This window comes from Mauremys mutica, chromosome 2, assembly GCF_020497125.1.
Source record: "Mauremys mutica isolate MM-2020 ecotype Southern chromosome 2, ASM2049712v1, whole genome shotgun sequence".
Lineage (NCBI taxonomy): Eukaryota > Metazoa > Chordata > Testudines > Geoemydidae > Mauremys > Mauremys mutica.
This window is the reverse complement of record NC_059073.1, coordinates 43,498,061-43,518,650: the sequence shown is the minus strand read 5'-3', so window position 1 is coordinate 43,518,650 and position 20,590 is coordinate 43,498,061. Positions and strand designations below refer to the sequence as shown.

The 20,590-nt window shown below is 42.1% G+C and overlaps 1 protein-coding gene across 1 annotated transcript in view; it reads left to right on the top strand.

Moving 5' to 3' along the window:
- The window catches only part of CPQ (carboxypeptidase Q), a 228,991-nt gene extending 212,541 nt beyond the window's left edge, over positions 1 to 16,450 (top strand). Inside the window, exon 8 of the mRNA XM_045008096.1 lies at positions 15,967 to 16,450. Within this exon, the coding sequence (XP_044864031.1) occupies positions 15,967 to 16,127 (161 nt within the window). The 3' untranslated portion in view covers positions 16,128 to 16,450. The remainder of the gene's footprint in view (positions 1 to 15,966) is intronic.
- The last annotated feature ends 4,140 nt before the right edge of the window (positions 16,451 to 20,590 follow it).

Genomic DNA, 20,590 nt, shown 5'->3' with positions numbered 1-20,590 from the left:
CATTAGATTTTTTTCTTAAAAAATGGGGAAAATATCCCAGTTAGACTTGCACAGTTAAAAATGACATCCTAGACTTTGGCAGGGTCACAGTATATCATAGGGACTGTAGCAAATGTTTAAACTAGGCAAGGTTAGTTTACTCTGTATTGCACAAGATAGCCCTGTATTATCAAATTATCTGCTTTAGTTGCATCATAATTAGGACATAACCATTTTATAGCAGCTCATGAAAGTTGTATAAAGGTTGTACAGAGCAATGTTAACATGAAATATAAAATTAGGCTACAGGTATTTTTATCCAAAAAGGCTGCCAAATACACATTTCTGCATTGCTTCCTGAATTGTACAATTGTATGATCACAGTGGAGCTGGTAAAGCTTTATCTAGGGACAGATTTTCAAAGACACCAATGGGAGTTAGGTATCCAGCTCTTACTGAAAGCCAGTTGGAGTTGGGCACCTAACTGCCCTATGTGTCTTTGAAAATTCCAGGTCATTTAGCCAGTCTGTGTCATAAGAACATAAGAGCAACCATACTGGATCAGATCAGAAGTCCATCTAGCCTAGTATCCTGTCTTCCGACAATAGCCAATGCCAGGTGCCCCAGAGGGAATGAACAGACAGGTTATCATCAAGTGATCCATCCCCTGTCGCTCATTCCCAGCTTCTGGCAAACAGAGGCTAGGAACACCATCCCTGACCATCCTGGCTAATAGCCATTGATGGACCTATCCTCCAGGAATTTATCTAGTTCTTTTTTGAACCCTATTACAGTCTTGGCCTTCACTACATCCTCTGACAAGGAGTTCCACAGACTAACTGTGTGTTGTGTGAAAAAATACTTCTTTTTGTTTGTTTTAAACCTGTTGCCTATTAATTTCATTTGGTGACCCCTAGTTCTTGCATTATGAGAAGGAGTAAATAACACTTTCTTATTTACTTTCTCCACACCAGTCATGATTTTATAGACGTCTATCATATCCCTCCTTAATCATCTCTTTTCCAAGCTGAAAAATCCCAGTCTTCTTAATCTCTTTTCATACAGAAGCTGTTCCATACCCCTAATCATTTTTGTTGCCCCTTCTGAAACTTTTCCAATTCCAAAATATCTTTTTTGAGATGAGGTGACCACATCTGCATGCAGTATTCAAGATATGGGCATACCATGGATTTATATAGAGGCAATATGATAATTCTGTCTTCTTATCTATCCCTTTCTTAATGATTCCCAACATTCTGTTTGCTTTTTTGACTGCCACTGCACATTGAGTGGATGTTTTCAGAGAACTATCCACAGTGACTCCACGATCTCTTTCTTGAGTGGTAACAGCTAATTTAGACCCCATCATTTTATATGTAAAGTTGGGATTATGTTTTCCAATGTGCATTACTTTGCATTTATCAATATTGAATTTCAGCTGCCATTTTGTTGCTCAGTCACCCCGTTTTTGAGAGATCCTTTTGTAGCTCTTTGCAGTCTGCCTGAGACTTAACTAACTTGAGGAGTTTTGTATCATCTGTATCATCTGTCATGAGAGGATAGCCAACATATCAACAGGAATTTGCATCTCGAAAGAATTAGTTTAGTTAGCAATGATGCTTTATTTACTGTTTATTTTCCTAATGTTAGTCTTGTTGTTTCATGTAGATCACCTGGAATTCATATGCAATCAGCAACATGCTACACCCAATGGTCCAAATTCAGAACTGGTGTAAGGAAGTGCAAACAGCCCTCCACCTTCCCCCTTTCTTAATTTGGCTCAGTGTTGCTGCAAGAATGTAAACAAAAAAGGCTAATGCAATCCGTCGACAATGATGGAGGAGGAGTTTTAATTGCATATAGATTCCTTTTCCATTGAAGTATGTTGTTTTTTTCAATGTATTTGAAGAAAAATATACACTTTATAGTTCAGGAATATTTAGGAATCACTTGCTACCTGCCTATTTCTGTCTGTTCAACTCCACTGAGAGAATTGTGGGTTGTCTTAGACAGGGGTGAATGACCCACAGCCTTATTTTAAAGATAGCCTGAAGCAAACCCCAGATCTGACGAGCCCTGAACCTTGAGATAGGACCCCGATCTGAACTTTGTGGCTCAGGCACATCTCAGTTTAAATTGATGGTGATATACTAATAAGTTGGACACACATTGGTTGGCAGGTCCAATGCATAAGGCATTTTAGCAGCAATATCCAAAATATTTTATATTTATTAGGAAAGTAATCACCATTGTTTTACAACTCAGATGTATATTATGTAGTCAGAGTAACAAAACATACTTATTAATTTCCATTTCAGTAGTGTGTTGGTTGGGGGGGAAATTATGCAAAGCACTGTACAGGTGTATCTTACCGTTTACAAACTTAGTATTAGATAAGGATGCAACTGGTTAGTGAGGACAGTCATTACTATGAAAAATTAAAGAAATTTAAATTTTGGGAGAGCAGTTAATCAGAAAGATGGTTCATATAGGCCCCTATCCAACACAGCATTTAAGGACATAGGGACAGATTTTTAAAGGCATTTAGATGCCTAACTCCCATTGATTTTAATTAGGCGTTAGATGCTTAAATACTGTTAAAAATCTAGGCCATAAGCATGTGAGCATTACCACTGAAGTCCGTGGGACTACTTACATCACATAGTTAAGCATGACTGTGAGTGCTTTGCTCACTTGGCACCTAGGTAACACCACTTTGTTCAGATACATGAGAAAAATTGTTTGTCGCACTGACATTTTCTGCCGTTAAAACAATGACTGTAGTTGATAAACTAGTTGAGAAGGGGGAATGGGATGGATTTGTAACCCTGATCAGCAATTACACAGCACCTTTACAAACTGTTAGTTTTTATTTCATAGTCCTTGCCTTTTCTCCTCACAACATTCCATACCAAGTCTTCATTTTGAAGCATTTTTTGCACCGTATTCTTATAACAAAACAGGCTGAAGATGGTGTAGCAAACATGAGGTCTGATTTCAAGCTGTGCTGTTTGAGATTTCAGCTTAGTACTGTACCCCCATTTTTGTTTGTTTGTTTGTTTTCTTAAATCTGTGCTTATTTAAAACCAGAGGGTGGGCGGAGAAACGGCCTCCAGAGCACTTTTAATGTTGCAGCTTATTCTGCTTTTGGTAAATTGGGACCAGTTTAGGATATGTTGTATTAGATTCCAGTTAACCTATGTTCTACAGAGCAGAACCATTTCTTTTCCTGAGACCTGATTTCATACAATTTAATGCAAGTCTCCCCAGCTGCCACTGTGGCTCTGGAGTAATGAGTGAAAGGTTAATATGCTGTAAAAGTAACTGCAATAATCCTGAACTGTAATTTAGTCTGTTTAGTGTATCCACAGGATTAACACTCAAATACATTAACTAAAACAAGAAATAATGCATACTTTAGTTTTTGTCTCGTACATTGTGATCTCATTTAGTTAGCCAAGGAAGCAACTGACTGAATACTTTCCTTTTTCCTTTCTGTATAAGTCATGAATTTTAAAGACTGTCAAAAGAAATGACTCCGGACGTAATACAGCACGACATGTGATGTTATATAAACTCTGTGCTGGAAACTATTTCAGCATCTGTAGCAGTGTTGCTCAAGCACCTTACCCTGTAATTTCAGCATTTGAGACTAAACGACAGAACGAATGGCATTGTCACCCCTCTCCAAACAAATATTAATTTCCTCCATCACCTTTGCATTTTTTGTAAAATTTACCCTAAATTCATTGGCATGAAAGTCAGCAATGATCTGCGGGAAGAAGCAGGTGACGGGATGCAACGTAATATTTTCAGGGACCAGCTACAATAATTGGGTTTTCGTTACAATAATTGTTCTGATGATTGCATTAACCAAAGTCAGGTAAAAAATCATTTGTGGAACACCTACAGTAGCAATCTAAATGCTAAACATCACTTGCAGTACAATAGATACCATTTTAAAATGGATAACTTTATACCCAAAGTAGCTCTTAAAACACCCATTCTTCTAAAAGGGTAGCTGCTTCAGGGGAACTGATATTTGTGAAATTTCTTGTTTATCAAAAAACCAAGACATTATATTACTGTACAAGATCTTTTAACAGGTTAGTTTTTCCTGTTACTCTTCGCTTTAAAGTTGATTCCTTTGAAGTCAAATCATACATTTCCCCTTCCCCCCATAACTGCAGATGCCAGGAACCCACATGGGGTCCACCCCTGAAAACTTCCTGTGCAACCAATGCACAGGAATTTGGGGCTATTGAATCTACAACTAAATGGAGCCACCAGGTATTCTTCCATGTAGGAATGCCAGGTACAATGTGGAGTGGCTGTGCTCATGCTCTGTGATCTGAGGAGGAAAATTTCCCTTTCTGCAGGACCTTGTGAACTTCCCAGGGCACAGCACAGTTGTGCCAAGGCTGAGGTTTCCTCTTTATGTATGTATTCTTATGCTGTGTACTCTGTTTCAAAGAGGTACAGTATCATATGTTGCTACATATCTCATGGTTTACTTCCCAAAAGTTGGATTCCTTTTAGGACTCAATAGTGTTTGTGTTTCTCCCCTGAGTAGCGGCATTAAAGTCAAGGAGAACTTGAGGTTGAAGTTGAGGTCAGGAAGATTTTCATTTTGTTTTTTTTTAAATAATCTTTTGTTTACTGGATAACAAAACTGCACGTGTTCAGCATGGTGGGGAAAGCAACTTCATAAATAAAAATTAGCCTTTTTTTTAATCCTTGTGCTTGAATTGCCAGCTTACCAAAGGCTCCCTCTGCTGCTATGGGGGTGGATGTGAGTGTGTTCTAGATCCGTCTATCTGCATAAAGGTGTTTGGGAGATGTGAGGGGAGTATTTTAGCTCATTGTAAGTTGTTGTTTGCAGGGTTTATTTTAGCTTCACAGATTTTTGGGAACTTTGTCAAGGCCCTTCAGACTTTTGCTTACTGTTTGAGCAAACAAGCAATGAAAAGCAGCCTGGTCTGCTGAGTAGGGCACTGCCCTGGGCATCAGGAGTTCTGGTTTCTGTTCCTGGCTCAGCCACTCACCTGCTATCCGACACTGAGGATGTCACTTCTTCTATGTGTAACTCTTTCCCCTTCTACTCCCTCATGTCTATTTAGACTGTAAACACTTCCATGCAGGGACTGTCTCTTAATATGTTTATGTACAGAGCCTAACATAATGGAGCTCCTCTGGGAACTATTATAATACAAATAATAAATAACTGCTTATAAATCTTTATCGTTCATTTGCTTAGCAACTTAAATGGACACATCACTGTACCGTAGAAGATCAGTACCCTTCATCTAGCAGGTCTTATTTACAATCTAGAGGTACTGAACCATGAAGACACAGTACAAACAAGGCAGAATACGTACTGGGTGGGGAGTATCCATTACAGTTTGAAAGTTTAATGGAATAGCTGGGTTTCGAGAGTTTTCTTGAAGGTAAAGACAGTGAGAGCTTAGTATATTAGTGGGCAGACCATATATATTGTTGAATGGCAAATGCATACTGATTTCTAAGTACCCAAGATAGTTTCCTCTGATATTATTTATTATTTGTATTGCCGTATTGCCTAAGGTAATCACAGTGTAAGACAAAAGACAACAGATGGATACAGACTGATGGGGCGCAAAAGAAACTGAGAGACAGCATTGGTCAGTGTAATAGCCTGTGGTATCCGCACACCAGCAGTCTAACCATTGTCAAGGCTTTTGTAGGCATCTGTCACCTCTGCTCACTGGCCATGTCTGGGGATTAGCTCTGCCAGCCTGATGCCCTCTTCTCGCAGTTCCTCAGTCTGTCGTCTCACTCTGTGGCCCCCCTCTTGCTCCTCAGGAGTTACCGTGCCTTGTCTTCATGGCTTAGCCCTCTAGCCAAGTTGCAATAGTCCTCCCCTTCTGGGGTCCTATCAAAGTCTTTCACATCGTCCCGGGCAATCCTTAAGTCCCCTGCCATGGCTCTGCCACTCCCTCCGTGGCTAGAACAGACAGTCTCCAAGTTGACTGCACAGATTGTGCCACTGATTCCATGCCTGGTAGGGGAACCCAGGCCCACTCTTGACACTGGGTTCAAGCCCAGGGGCCATATCTCCAGCAGCTAAGGTCTGTACTACCACAAACCTTCCTGTCACTCCCCTGGACTACTTCCTACCTTGCCTATTCTAGGCTCACATTCTCCACTCTTCTAGCTAAACCCCTATCTCCTGGGTCTGCTAGATAAACCCTTGCTCTTGGGTCCAGAACCCTTTCTCTCCCTCAGCCCAGTGACAGCAGCCCTCACCCCTGCAGTTTCCTTTCTGCTACGGCTCCCTGCCTTTATAGAAGCCCTGCCTTTTCCTGCACAGGTGAGCTGCCCTTGATTAGAGCTTTCCTCTTAGACTGCAAACCAGGGGACATTTAGGCTAATAGGTTAATTGGCCCATCTGACTTATGTTGTCCCTTCCTTATCCCTCTTTGGGGACCCTTCTCACAAGGATCTCTTGAGTGAGGAGGTACAATCCCTCCTATTACTGGGGGTGATCAAACTTGTTCTACTGGGCTATATTGGAAAAGGGCTCTATTCTTGATACTTCCTAGTCAAAAGAGAAATGGTGGGGGGACCATTTGTGGAAATCAGAACTTTGAACACTTTCATCCAAGCTCAATGGTTCAGAGTGGTAACCTGAGCAATGAAAATTCCCTCTCTGGATCTGGGAGATTGGTTTGTTTCCCTTGACCTTCAGGATGCCTATTTCCATATCACCATGCATCTCTCATAAAGATGTTTCTTACATTTTGTGCCAGTCAAGAACTACTGCCAGTATTGTGTCCTAGCCTTCAGCCTTTACACCCCCCAAACAATCTTCACTAAGGTCCTGTGGGTCGCCGCAGCCCATCTTCACCAAAATGGGAATAATTGTCTTCCCCTACCTGGACAATTGGCTACAGAATGGGCACTCATTTCTAGCGGCTCAGACAGCAACCAGAAAAACTCTGTCTCTTTTTCCACTCACTGGCCTCCACCTCAACATGGAAAAATCTACCCTTGTACCTACTCAGCACATAGACTTTATTGGGGCCACTCTGGACTCCACTGCCAGGGTGTACTCACCCAAGGACAGATTTACCACTATGTCCAACGTGTGTCAAAGATACAACAAAGCCCACAAACTACAGCAGAGGTTTGCCTACAAATTCTGGGCCATGTGGCAGCCTGTACATTTGTGACATCCTTAGCAAGACTGTACTTTCAGAGTCTTCAGGCCTAGCAGAGACCCATTTATATGCCCAATAAGCACAGTTTATGCAAACAGTTGTCAGTACCTTGGAGAGTATTCACCTCTCTCAGTTGGTGGAAAGAACCATAAAAAGTGTGCATGGGAGTTCTGTTCCTGCAGCCGCCTTTCACAAGAATCATCATTACAAACCCCTCCCTAATAATCTGGGGCACATATTCCCAGGGCCTCACAGTTCAAGGAAGATGGACCCTTTGGGAGGCTATCCTCCATAACAACATATTAGAGCTGAGGACAGTTGGTTATGCTTTTGAACACTTCCTACTACACACTAGGGGCCACCTGATCAGAATAATGCTGAGCAACAGAGCAGCAATATATCAGTCATCCAGGAGGAGCAAGATCCCAATCCTTATGTACCTAATCCGTAAAACTATCCAACTAGTGCATATCACACCTCATACAGATCTCAATGGTTTATCTTCTAGGACTAAGGTATAGAGTGGTGGATTCCCGCAGCAGACATGTCAGCATTGATCACAAGTGGGAACTGAACACGGAGGTATTCCGAGAGATATGTCTTACCTCAGACACCCACTGATAAATCTCTTTGCAACTCCATCCAATGCAAAGTGCAGATCATTTTGCTTGAGGGGAGGGCATGGATGGGAGGTGCTCTAATCATTCCTTGGCCTCGCGTACTGCTATACATAAATCCCCTGACTCCCCTACTGCTCAGGGTTCTGAACAAATTGAAACAAGAAAAATTAGTAGCCATCCTCCTAGCACTATCATGGCTGAGAGAGGTGTGGTTCCTAGAGTGTGTTCGCATGTCTCTGCCGACTGCCTCTCTGCCTTCCCCTGATGGTGATTCTTCTCACCCAGGATTTGGGATTGACCACTCATCCAAATCTTTCAGCACTTCACTTTAAGGCATGGCTACTAGATGGCTTTCTGATATAGAATGAGACATACAAATAGTACTGCTTCATAGCAAAAAACCTAAAACAAGGAAAACTTACCTCCAGCAGTGGAAATGCTTTGAGACTTGGTGCAGTCACCAATCTATACCTCCTCTTGAGTCTCAGGTAACACACATTCTCGGTTACCTGTTCAATATAAAAGCCTCAGGGTTATCACTGAGTTCCAGCAAAGTTTATCTAGCTGCTATCACAGCTTTTCACTTCCCAAACTGAAGGGTTTTCAGTTTTCGACCACCCAACTACGACAAGGTTTATCAAAGATCTCTTCAACTTCTTTCCTGCTGGTAAAGAATCAGCTCCACCCTGGGACCTAAACTTAGTCCTCAACGCACTGAGGAAACCCCCATTTGAACCTATGGCAAACTGTTCCCTCCTCCATCCGTTCCTTTAAGACTATATTCCTCATAGCCATCAGCTGGGCCAGGAGGATTGGGGAACTTGGAGCCTTATCCACTGTACACAGTGTTCTGTCATGACAAGATGATGCTATGTCCTCACCCTCGCTTCCTTCCCAAGGTTTCCTCAGAATTCCACATCAACCAGGATGTCACTCTTTGAGAGAAGAATCAAACATTCACACACTGGATGTAAGAACAGCCCTTACCTTCTGCCTAGACAGGACTAGGCCCTTTAGGGCTTCACCCAGGCTTTTCATCTCAGTTGCAGAATGCATGAAAAGTCAGGTGATTTCCACCCAAAGACGGTCCATATAGGTTGCATGATTCATCTTAACCTGTTACAAAACCTTAGGAGGTTGCCCTTCTCCAGGAGTCATTGCTCATTCCACCAGGGCTCAATCTGCCTCAGCAACCCTGCTGAAAAGCATACCCATTTCGGACATCTGCAGGGCAGTCACTTGGTCTTTGGTACACACGTTTTTCCAGCATTTCTCTTTTGTGACTGCTTCCAGAGCTGACATGGCTTTCACCAAGGCTGTTCTATGTTCAGTACTGAATCCACCTCCTTAGCACCCTCCTCTTTGATGAAGGTACTGCTTGGGTGCCTCCTGATGTAGAGCACCCACACAGACACTACTCAAAGAAGACAGAGAGGTTACTTACCTTCTACAGCCACTGGAATTCTTTGACATGTGTGTCCCAATGGGTGCTCCAGTATCTGTCCTCCTTCTCTTCTGCCTCAGAGTCTCTCATTGGACTTTGTGGTTGAGAAGGAACTGGAGTCGCAGCAAGTCCACCCCTCCCTATATGTCCTCATGTTGGGGCATGGAGGTGTCTAGGGCTCAAGCACTGATTCGTGGACAGTGCTGATTAAAATTTGTGATCAAGAGTTCACTGGTGTGGGCACATCCTGACATGGAGCACCCCTAGGGGGACACATCTCAAGGAATTCCAGTTATTGTACAAGGTGAGCAACCTCTCCTGTTAAGGAGTGATTTGAAGGAAGAAAATGAGTTAACTGTGTGGCATTTACTGGGAGCGCCTCCCAAGCATGAGGGGCAGCAGGGGAGAAAGCATGAAAGCGCTTGTTTGGATATTTAACAAGTAGGTGATGGAGGCAACGGCACTGCGGGCCAATCGGAGGCAGGAGTTGACATTTCAATACTGACTGCAAGATGATAGACAGGGCAGGTGTAGACCATAAAGGGCCTTGGAAGTGAAGACAAGCGGCTTACGTTATACAGGATACTGGAATAAATTATTAAATGATCACTTTGTAAGCACCAAGAGGACAATAGTGTGATGGGTAATAGCCAACATGGATTTGTCAAGAACAAATCATTCCAAACCAACATTATTTTAGCATTTATGTGGGTTATACTTTACAAGATGAAAGATATTTTTCCCTGAATTAAGGAAAACACTATTCTATATTCTAGGATTCACTGTAATCAATCAAGTTACCCATATGGAAAAGTTGTGCAGAATAACATTTCATACTAAAATCTTCTTCAAGAGGTGTCCCTGTGGGTGCTTCACTGTAGGCGTCAGTGCGCCCCTGCGCCGTTGTTCGGAGATTTTTACAGCAGTACCCGTATCGGCCGCGCATGCGCGGAGCCTGCCTTACATACCAGTCTTGTCTTAACAGTGCGCATGCGCGGCCGAGCTCCTCAGTTCCTTCTCTCCCATCCTCAGCCAGAGTCAGACCTACAGCAGACTCATTAAAACTTTTTCTCTTACCCATTCTACATCCTTTTTCCCCTTATTTTAGCACTCTAGTTACTAGATAAGTTCATCCCCTTAAAAAAAAATGTGTTCCCGCTTATTCCTCTCAGCCTTCAGCTGACGCTAATATGCCTGGCTCCCCAGGATTTAAGTGGTGCACTACATGCAGGGACATCATCCCTATTTCAGATGGTCACTCCCAGAGTATAAAATGCCTGGGGGAGTCCCACAGTCCTCAAAAATGTGCCCATTGTTCCAAATTAAAATCCAGGGCACATAAAGACAGAGAACTCCGACTGAAAGTTATTCTTATACAGAAGTCACTTGGACCTGCTTCTGACCCAGATACGGGCTCCTCAGTGAACCGCAGCCCTCCCACCTCCAAAAAGGACAAAAAAAAAAGAAAACGCCTGCCTCCCTCACCCAGAAGGGAAATATTGCAAGCAAAAAGTTCGCTGGGCAGGTCTATTTCTTCTATGTAGACCTTCCCCTGGCTCAGCACCTTTGATGCGCCGGTTCCCCCAGCATCACGCTAATCCCGCCTGTGGCTGCGGTGACAACGCAAGCTCCCGGTGCTGAGGCTTCAGGCTTCTAGTTGCCTGCCTCTCTCATGGTACCGTCCGGCACTACAATGGGCACTATGATCACCAAGATGCCAAAAATAGGAGCAATGCCACCTCCCACCACCAGTGCTATGAATGAGACACAACAAGCTGTTACTCCACACTTCAATGAACACGCTACACATGCTTCCCCAAACCTTGTGGAGCCCATATCCACACAGGATGAGGCTATACTGCCTCCCCCACGAACACTGTCAGATGATTTCTTAAAATTTCAAGACCTCTTCAAAGGAGTCGCCAATGAGTTGAGGATTAATCTGGAGGAAGTTTCTGAAAACCAACATGAGTTGACTGACATCCTGCAACCTTCCTCCACATCCAAGATTGCCTTACCTATAAGTCCAGCCATCATGGATCCTTCCAAAACCATATGGCAGACACCGGCTACTAGTACACCTACCTGTAAGCAAGCTGACTGGAAATATTTTATTCCTTCCAAAGGGTCCAAGTTCCTTTTTACTCACCCAGTGCCAAACTCATTGGTAGTAGAGGCAGCTAACCAAAAGAACAAACGCCAGTTCCCAGGTCTACCCCAACTGATAAAGACAGTAAAAGGCTGGACCTGCTTGGTCGTAAAGTGTATGCTTCATCCACATTACAATTCCGGATATCTAATTATGTGGCCATTCTGGCAAAATATGACCAGAAAAATTATGAGAAACTCATGGACTTTATTGATGACATTCCAGAGGGCAAAATGACCATCAGTTTAAAGCCATAGTCTCTGAGGGAGAAATCATCTCCCGTACTGCACTACAAGCTGCGCTTGATGTTGCTAATACAGCTGTGAGGTCCACTGCTACAGCAGTCATGATATGTCGAGCTTCATGGCTTTCATCATCTTCTTTTCCTTGTGAGGTTCAGAATACTCTCAAAGATCTCTCTTTTGATGGTGATAAACTATTTGCCAGTAACACCAACAATGTGCTTCACTCCATGAAGGACTCGAGGGGCGACATTATGGTCTCTCGGTATCCAAACCCCTGCAAATAGGAGGATACAATATAGATACCAACCTTATCAACATCTATGCTATCCAACAATGTCATAGACCATATGAACAACAATGTCAGTGACCAAGATATCAATGTCATCGCACCAATTCATCAGCTCCGTGTCAACCCCCTCCCACTAATAAGCAAATTTGAAGATGTGACCGAGGGTATAGAATCCCTACTTCAGTGCCCATTCCCCGCACCCCCCATCCCATTTTGGGGCCCCCTCTCATGGACAACTGCTCCACCAAGAGGTGCAGCGCCTTACCAACACAGAGGAAAAGGATTCTACTCCCGTTACTTTTTAACACAAAATAAAACTGGGGGATGGCGACCTATTTTTGACCTCAGATGCCTCAATAAATTTGTAAAAAAAAAAAAAAAAGGTGACTCTTGCAACCATAATTCCAGCACTGGACCAGGGAGGTTGGGTTTTTAACCCTCGACCTGCAGGATGCTTATGTTCCTGTGACCATACATCCTGCCCACAGATGTTTTATTCACTTCGTTCTGAGTTCACAACACTACCAGTACAGGGTCCTACCTTTTCGGCCTCTCGACTGTGTCTCGTGTCTTTTCCAAACTCCTCGCAGTCGTAACAGCTCATCTCAGAAGGCAGGGAATCATAATTTTTACTTACCTCGACAACTGCCTTTTCAAAGCTAGGACCCTCCAAGAAGCCATTCAAGCCACACAACGGACAGTCCAATGTTTCCATGCTTTTGGCCTGCAAATCAACAAAGAGTATCGTCACTCACTCCCACCCAACAACTGGAGTTCATAGGAGCACGTTTTGACTCATGCAAAAGAATATCATCTCTCCCACTCCACCTTTTTAACACCATCCACCTTTTTATTCTCAAGCTATGCAACATTCCACAAGTGGCTGCACAAGCTTGCCTACACTTTTGTAGTCAGGAATGCTCACCTCTTCATGAGGTGTTTCCAAAGTTGGATTCCATTGTCTACAGACAGAATATCCATGGTCTGAACAAATTTTTATACATAACTCCTAGAGTTAAGCACTCCCTCTACTGGTGGACATTGCCTCACAACCTTTCCTCTGGGGTCCCCTTTCTACAGGACATCCCATCGGTTGTCATAACTACAGATGCATCCCTTATGGGATAGGGAGTACAGATGCCCCAATACACTACCCAGGGGCTTTTGTCTCCTACCGAGACGTCCCTTCAATCAACATCTAGAACTCTGAGCAATATGCAATGCCTGCCTCCAATTTCTCCCCTTCATACAAAACCAACATGTCAGAATAATGACTGACAACATTGCTTGCATGTTCTATGTAAACAGGCAATGGGGGGGTGATCCCACTCCCTTTGTACAGAAGTGATGAAACGATGGAACTGGTGTCTCAGACACAATGTCTGAATATCAGCTGCATACTTACCTGGCTCTCTCAATACCACCGCAACGACTTCAGCAGAAGATTTCCCATAGACCACGAATGGGAACTAAACGAGGATATAGTACTAGACATATTCCACACACGGAGATACGCAACCACAGACCTTTTTGCAACTGCAGCAAACAAGAAATGACCAAGATTTTGTTCCAGAGGGGACTAGGCAAACTCTCCTCAGGGGGTGCGTTCATGTTCCCATGGAACACCGACCTAATGTATGCATTTCCCCGATACCACTCATACACAAATTATTGATAAAAATATGAACAGACCAAGCCAGAGTCATAATGATATCCCCACATGGCCCAGACAGGCATGGTACCCTTTCCTTACCAAGATGTCACTTTCCGCACCCATCCCATACCCTCCGCCTGAATCTCTTGTCCCAACAACATGGTCTACTACTTCACCCCAATTTAACCATGTTACACCTCAAGGTTTGGCTCCTTCATGGTTCTCTCATGGCGAGCGAACTTGCTTGGAGCAGGTTCAAAATGTACTCCTTCATAGCACAACAAATTCTACACGCACCACCTGCCTTCATAACTGGACAAGATTTACACATTGGTGGGCTGTCACAAAAACCGCTCCTTTTTTCCGTGCCTATCCCACTAATCTTTGACTATGTGTTAGTGATTAAACTCTCTGGACTCTCCCTGAGTCCCATCAAAGTCCACTTGGTCCCAATTACAATGTTCCATGATGCCATCAACGATAGGACTATCTTTGCTCACTCCATTAGTAAGCGATTCCTTAAGGGGCCTCAAACCCTATACCCAGACATCAAACCACCTAATCCATTCTGGGACCTTCCCTTAGTCTTAACATGCCTAATCCAAAAACCATTTGAACCATTAGCCACATGTTCCCTCCTACATCTCTCTATGAAAACTGCATTTCTGGTAGCAATTGCCTCTGTGAGATGCACCGGAGAAATTGCAGCACTCAGGGCAGATCCACTATATACCATATTTTTTAAGGACAAAGTCACCCTACACTTACTCCCTGAAATTCTACTGAAGGTACACTCATCTTTCCACATCAATGAGCCTATCCATCTCTCTACCTTTTCCAAAACCACATTTGAATTCCTTTGAATCTAGGATGCACATTTCCAGAGCTGCCATTTGGGCTTTTGAAAATACGTTTGCAAAACATTATGCTCTTACACAGGGACCCATCACCGATGCACGTGTGGGCAGAGCTTTTCTATCTACTGCATTCCTTCCAGATCCGAAGTCCCTACCTCCTTGAGAGATACTGTGTTTCAGTCACCTACAGTGGAGCACCCGCAGGAACACCTCTCGAAGAAGAAGAGGAGGTTACTCACCTGTGCGGTAACTGACGTTCTTTGAGATGAATGTCCTTGTGAGTGCTCCGCTCCCCACCCTCCTCCCCTCTACTTTGGAGCTGAGGCAGCCTCCGTTGTAGAGAAGGAACTGAGGAGCTCGGCCGCACACGCATACTATTAAGACAAGACTGGTATGTGAGACAGGCTCCACGCATGCGCAGCCAATACGGGTACTGCTGTAAAAATCTCCAAACAATGGTGTGGGGCACACCGACACCTACAGCGGAGCACCCACAGAGACACTCGTCTCAAAGAATGTCAGTTACCGCACAGGTGAGTAACCTCCTCTTATACAATCAAATGGCCTTCTATGTGAGGTATGTCTATAGCGCATCTCAGTGCAGCATCTAAGCTCTGTCTCCATTTCTGATTAGGGCCTCTTCTACTTGTCACTATAGCATTATTATTACTAATGATGTTTATTACAGTAGTGCCTAAGGACCAATCAAGCTCAAGCCCCACTGTGGTAGGTACTGTACAAATACAGAGAAGCAGATTGTTCGTGCCCTGAAGAGCTTCCAATCTAAATAGATGAGACAGACAAAAGGAAAGGGATGCAACATACAAAAAGAGCAATCAGTGTGATGGTGGCAAATAGCATTTTAGAGACATGTTTTGTTTTGTTTGTAAATTGTGTGAAGTTTCAATAGGAAGTGATTAGCTAAATGGAAAGACAAGACAAGGGAATGGAACAGGGTCATTGAAGTGATGGGAGGCCAAGGGGAAAGAGCAGGGGAGAAGAAGGTTAGGTGGAGGGAATCTGAAGTGAAGCAGTTGGGTGGATGACTTCCATGACCTCTGTGACAGACTCGCAGCCTTACTAATACATACATGATGGTTAGCATCACAAGAAAAGAAGCAGTCTGTTTCAAATTCACCAACATTAAAAACAAAAAATTAAAAAACACCACACTTGGAATAATTATATGGATTTCCTTACATTGGGTTCCTGTGCTTCGTATATAGAAATGTGTTTACACTACTGCTGGTGCAACAAAGATATTAAGGGAAATACTGCCTTTCCCTTCTATATATATTATATGTTTGCTGGCTCATGTACTCGTAACAAGGCTGCTAACATTATGTAAAATTTGTTTATGCTAAAATGCTGAAAAATCCCATGTTCTATGGCTCAGTGAAATTATCATATGGGAACTTACTCTGTTGCATATGGATTTAATGAAGACCAGCACAGGAATAAATTCATGTTTATGTTAATCTTAAAATATATGTATTTACATAATAAGGAATTGCCCATTTTTCTCTGTAGGTGCCAGCTTGCATGATGACATCAGTAAATACTTCTGGTTTCATCATACTCAAGGGGACACAATGACAGTTCAGGATCCAAGCCAGATGAATCTCTGTGCTGCTGTTTGGACTGTCGTCTCCTATGTAATTGCTGACATGGAAGAGATGTTGCCAAGGTAATAAAAAAGCAAGAAAGAAGACTTATATTCTTCAGTCCACTCATGCATGTGGTCCACAGCTGTGGGAAATTCCTTTTCCATCCTGGTTTTTGCTGATTTTTATTTTTGTTCTCTGACCTCAAAGCAAATTCCTTTTACATGGTCCTGTTTACTGATTTAATGCCTTCCATTAGTGATTTTTATTTCATGTTTCTTCTATTAAGTACTTTTACACTCTAATCAATGTCTAATGTCTGTCTCCTAAAATTATTGCAGAATAGCCGTCTGTAAATAAGTAACCCTGTATAGCAGGAAAATACACTGAATAAATCTGTTGCATCACAATAGTAGTTTTACTGTGTTTACATGTAATGTGTGAAGGATTTTTGTAGTTTAGATATTAGTATGACACATTAGCACTAAAAGTGATCTCATGCTTCCATAGCTTTTTTAACTAATACAGTGTTCACATTGTGTTGGGGTTATAGGTCAGGCTAACCCTGGATGTTACTATTTGCTTAATGTCTTAAAGGTGCAATGGCTAAAATAGTATAGCTTTAAAAAATTTCCAAATCCATTCAAATCATGCTGGTTGCCCTTACTGAGACTTCAGAGACAGTGCGTAACAAAATCTTACACGTGGTGAGGGATAATGTTGTTCAATTCACACTTCATCCAGGAAAAGCCAAGTCTTTCATCATAGAAGGGAAACAGAAGGAATAGTGGGAATTCTGTCAGTACCCCCAGCAGAAGGGAGCTTGCTGGCCATTTGGTATTAAGCATCACAACCTGCCTCTGAATGTCCAAGTAACAGTTGCTACGAGCGCTTTCAGTCATTTTCTTTTGGAAAGAAGGCTGTATCCTGTTCTTTCTAATGCAGGTTTCACTATATGTATCTGCAGTGCATGTTTATATGGCTACACTCTCCCACCACACACAGTGTTTCATGCAGAGGAGACAGTACAGCTGTGTTCTGTGATCTTCACTGCCTGCCAACTGATACCTGGGTGAAATGTGAGGAGCTGGTTTTGACCTGCACAGCTCTAAACATTTCTAGTCCTTGAACTGTCGCTGTTCCCATGCAATATCATGGAGGCTGGATTCTAAACAGGAGAGGGTTGGTAGCTGGACATTGGCAGTGAAAATGAGAAGTTAATTTGAGGATTGACTTCCCTCATCCACTACTGGTTTTCTCTTTCCCAGCCCGGGTGGCCTGCCAGACCCACTCTGCTGAGGTGTGGGGTTGTTTTTTTAGAAGAGGAGACGATAGAATTGGGAGATATTCTAGGGCATGTTTTCTCCTCATGTTCTTTTGGCATGTATTAATTATTGTTAAACTTCTAAATTTTGCAGCATGCCTACTGAGTTTATTGATATACAGAACTGGGAAAATGGCTAAAAAAAAAAAAGTCACATCAGGTATTAAACTTGCCACTAATCATAGGACTGAAAGGGACCTCGAGAGGTCATGTAGTCCAGTCCCCTGCACTCATGGCAGGACTAAGTATTATCTAGACCATCCCTGACAGGTGTTTGTCTAACCCACTCTTAAAAATCTCCAATCATGGAGATTCCACAAGTTCCCTAGGCAATTTATTCCAGTGCTTAACTACCCTGACAGTTAGGAAGTTTTTCCTAATGTCCAGCCTAAATCTCCCTTGCTACAATTTAAGCCCATTGCTTCTTGTCCTATCCTCAGAGATTAAGAATTTTTTTTTCTCCCTCCTCCTTGTAACAACCTTTTATATACTTGAAAACTGTTATGTCCCCTCTCAGTCTTCTCTTTTCCAGACTAAACAAACCCAGTTTTTTCAGTCCTCCCTCATAGGTCATGTTTTCTAGACCTTTAATAATTTTTGTCACTCTTCTCTGGATTCTCTCCAATTTGTCCACATCTTTCCTGAAATATGGTGCCCAGAATTGGACACAATACTCCAGTTGAAGCCTAATCAGCGTGGAGTAGAGCATAAGAATTACTTCTCATCTCTTGCTTACAACACTCCTGCTAATACAATAATCTACAATAACTTTCAGTTGCTATTGGCCTGTGATGGATTTGAACTGTTGAGCTATTGGGGAAGATTCTGGTGTCCAAATGATAATTATCTGAGACATCCATTTCCTTCCAGCTATTGAGATTTACCGCAATAGAGCCCTGATAGTGTTCCTATATTGATTTTTAACTAATATACGTGTTTCACTAATCCTACACAGACACTGTATATAGATATTATCTCTTCTTTTTTTAAAAGAAATGGTTGACATAAACTTACCACAAAATTTCTACAGCTTTCAAAAGCAGTGTAGTGTAAAAGTAGCAGAAATGTTTCTTTGATGAGTGCATGGCTGGTGGTCCTCACTAATGGGAGATTTTTGCTCTTGTAAGTCTCTACATTCAAATCTTTGTCCTGTTTTTGAGACCTTACATGAACTTTGGCACCACATCTTTGTCTATTAAGTTCTGTCAAAGTGATTTTGTTCCTCAAAGATCCATAGGTTTCCAACAGGAAGGGTAAACTTGGTGTTACAAGCCTTAACCTCTGCCCCATTTGAGCCATTGATAGAGGTATTATTTTCAATTAAAGCATGTTCGTTAGCTGCCATTATGTCAACTGGCAGTTTCTGAGTTGGGAGCACTCCATAGAATGCCATATTGTATTAAGCCTCCAGACAAAGCTGTTCTGTACATAGCTCCAATATACATACCAAAGTGCAATTCCAAATTTTACATAGAGATTATTCTTCCCACCTTCTTCATTAGTCCATCCAAAAGAGAATCTGGAGTACAGCTTGGATGTTAAACGCTCAGTCCAAATTTACCTGAACCAATGAGAAAATTCACCATAGTCTTTGTGAAATACCATCTGAGATGCAGAGAGAGCAAAACTTCTATATTTATGATTGCGTGTTAGATCACAGCTTTCACGAAGAGCCTATAAAACTAAGGAAATTACTTCTTCTGAAGATAATATCACTCTTTCCACCAGTCTCATGGCCTGAGAGGAATGGATATTCTTCAGAGGAGATTTGCATGCCAGCTATTTTGACAAACTTCCATGTTTTCCAGTAGACACTATAGAACTGATAAACCTCTATTTCAAAGGTCCTACAGGCAGTGGTAAATAAACAATGAAATGATTTATATATAGATTTTTCTTTCCATTTCTATTGGGTCTTTGTAGCTCCCCTTCAATATTTTGCCTTTATTCCTGCTCAAAGTAGGAGTTATTTTCTTTAGTAGTGATGATGTTTTAGGTTTTAGCTATTAAATTTACACATAGGTTGTTCAGTTCTCTATTTGGAAGCATTTGCAATCACCTAGCCATGTGATTCAGAGATATCCATAACAGGACTGGGGGATCAGCCTTGATTTCAACTTGTACACTGCCTTTGATCTCTGAGTGAGGACCTCCTGTCATGCTTTCTTCAGAGACAAGAAATTAAGAGGTGGTAAAAAAAATTTATTTTCATGTGCAGGCAACACATAGGAAGTCCGGGCTTCTTGTAAATATTATGATAACATTATAAAATAAATGCACCAGACTAAGTTTCCTTCAGGTCAACCAGAATACCTCCAAAATTGCACTGGGATGCCCTTTCCTAATTTGAAGAAAGAGTGAAGGTATTTAAATGTAATAAAAATATGTGGAACAGTGTCAGTAAATTTAAACAAACATTTTACTGGAGATGTTACAAACCTCCTTCATCATCTGAGAGGAGGGGACAAACACAGGCAGGATTCCTTTCTGTTAGGAGTCAGAACTTCCAGACATTTCTTTGGGGTGGGTGGGGAGGTCAAATCAGATCCATCATTCATTTGGCTGACTAGACTATCTGCAAATTGAGATGAATGCCTGATGCAAAGTGGGTAATTTTTCTGTTTATAAAAGGAGGGAGTTATAGGCTGAGAAATCAGGTTACTGATTTTGTCCTTCATGTGATGGTGGTATTTGAAGTTTATACTGTGTCTTTGAATGATTTAAGTGTATGATCCCTTGGGTTTTTACCTCCCTTACAATAATTAAACAGAGATAAGAAGGACAGTAATTTCCTAGTACTAAGGTAAAGCTGTGATTCTTATGCATTTACACTACAGACATTTCTGGCTGCATATGTATTTAGTATGCTTCTCTCATAATGATCTGAGACACTGATATTTACCATGAGTAAATATCAAACTGATCTCGATATCTTTATCTGTCTCATGAAATATACATCCCATCTAAATGTGCCCAAATGATTAATTTACTGCTATTTAATGATTAGCATAAAAATCTCATCACTACACAAGATAGAAATGTTGCTACTAATTGCTGGTTGAAGTGAACGTTGTTTTCTGCATAGAAATTAATGGTGCGTACAGCTCAACTCTCTTGGCTGAATTGGGAAAATTCAAGACTTTCCTGAAGCAGAAGGCACTTGAATTTTTTTCACCTCTCCAAGCTAGAATTGGAAGCATTTCTATGAAAAATGAAGTGATGTCAG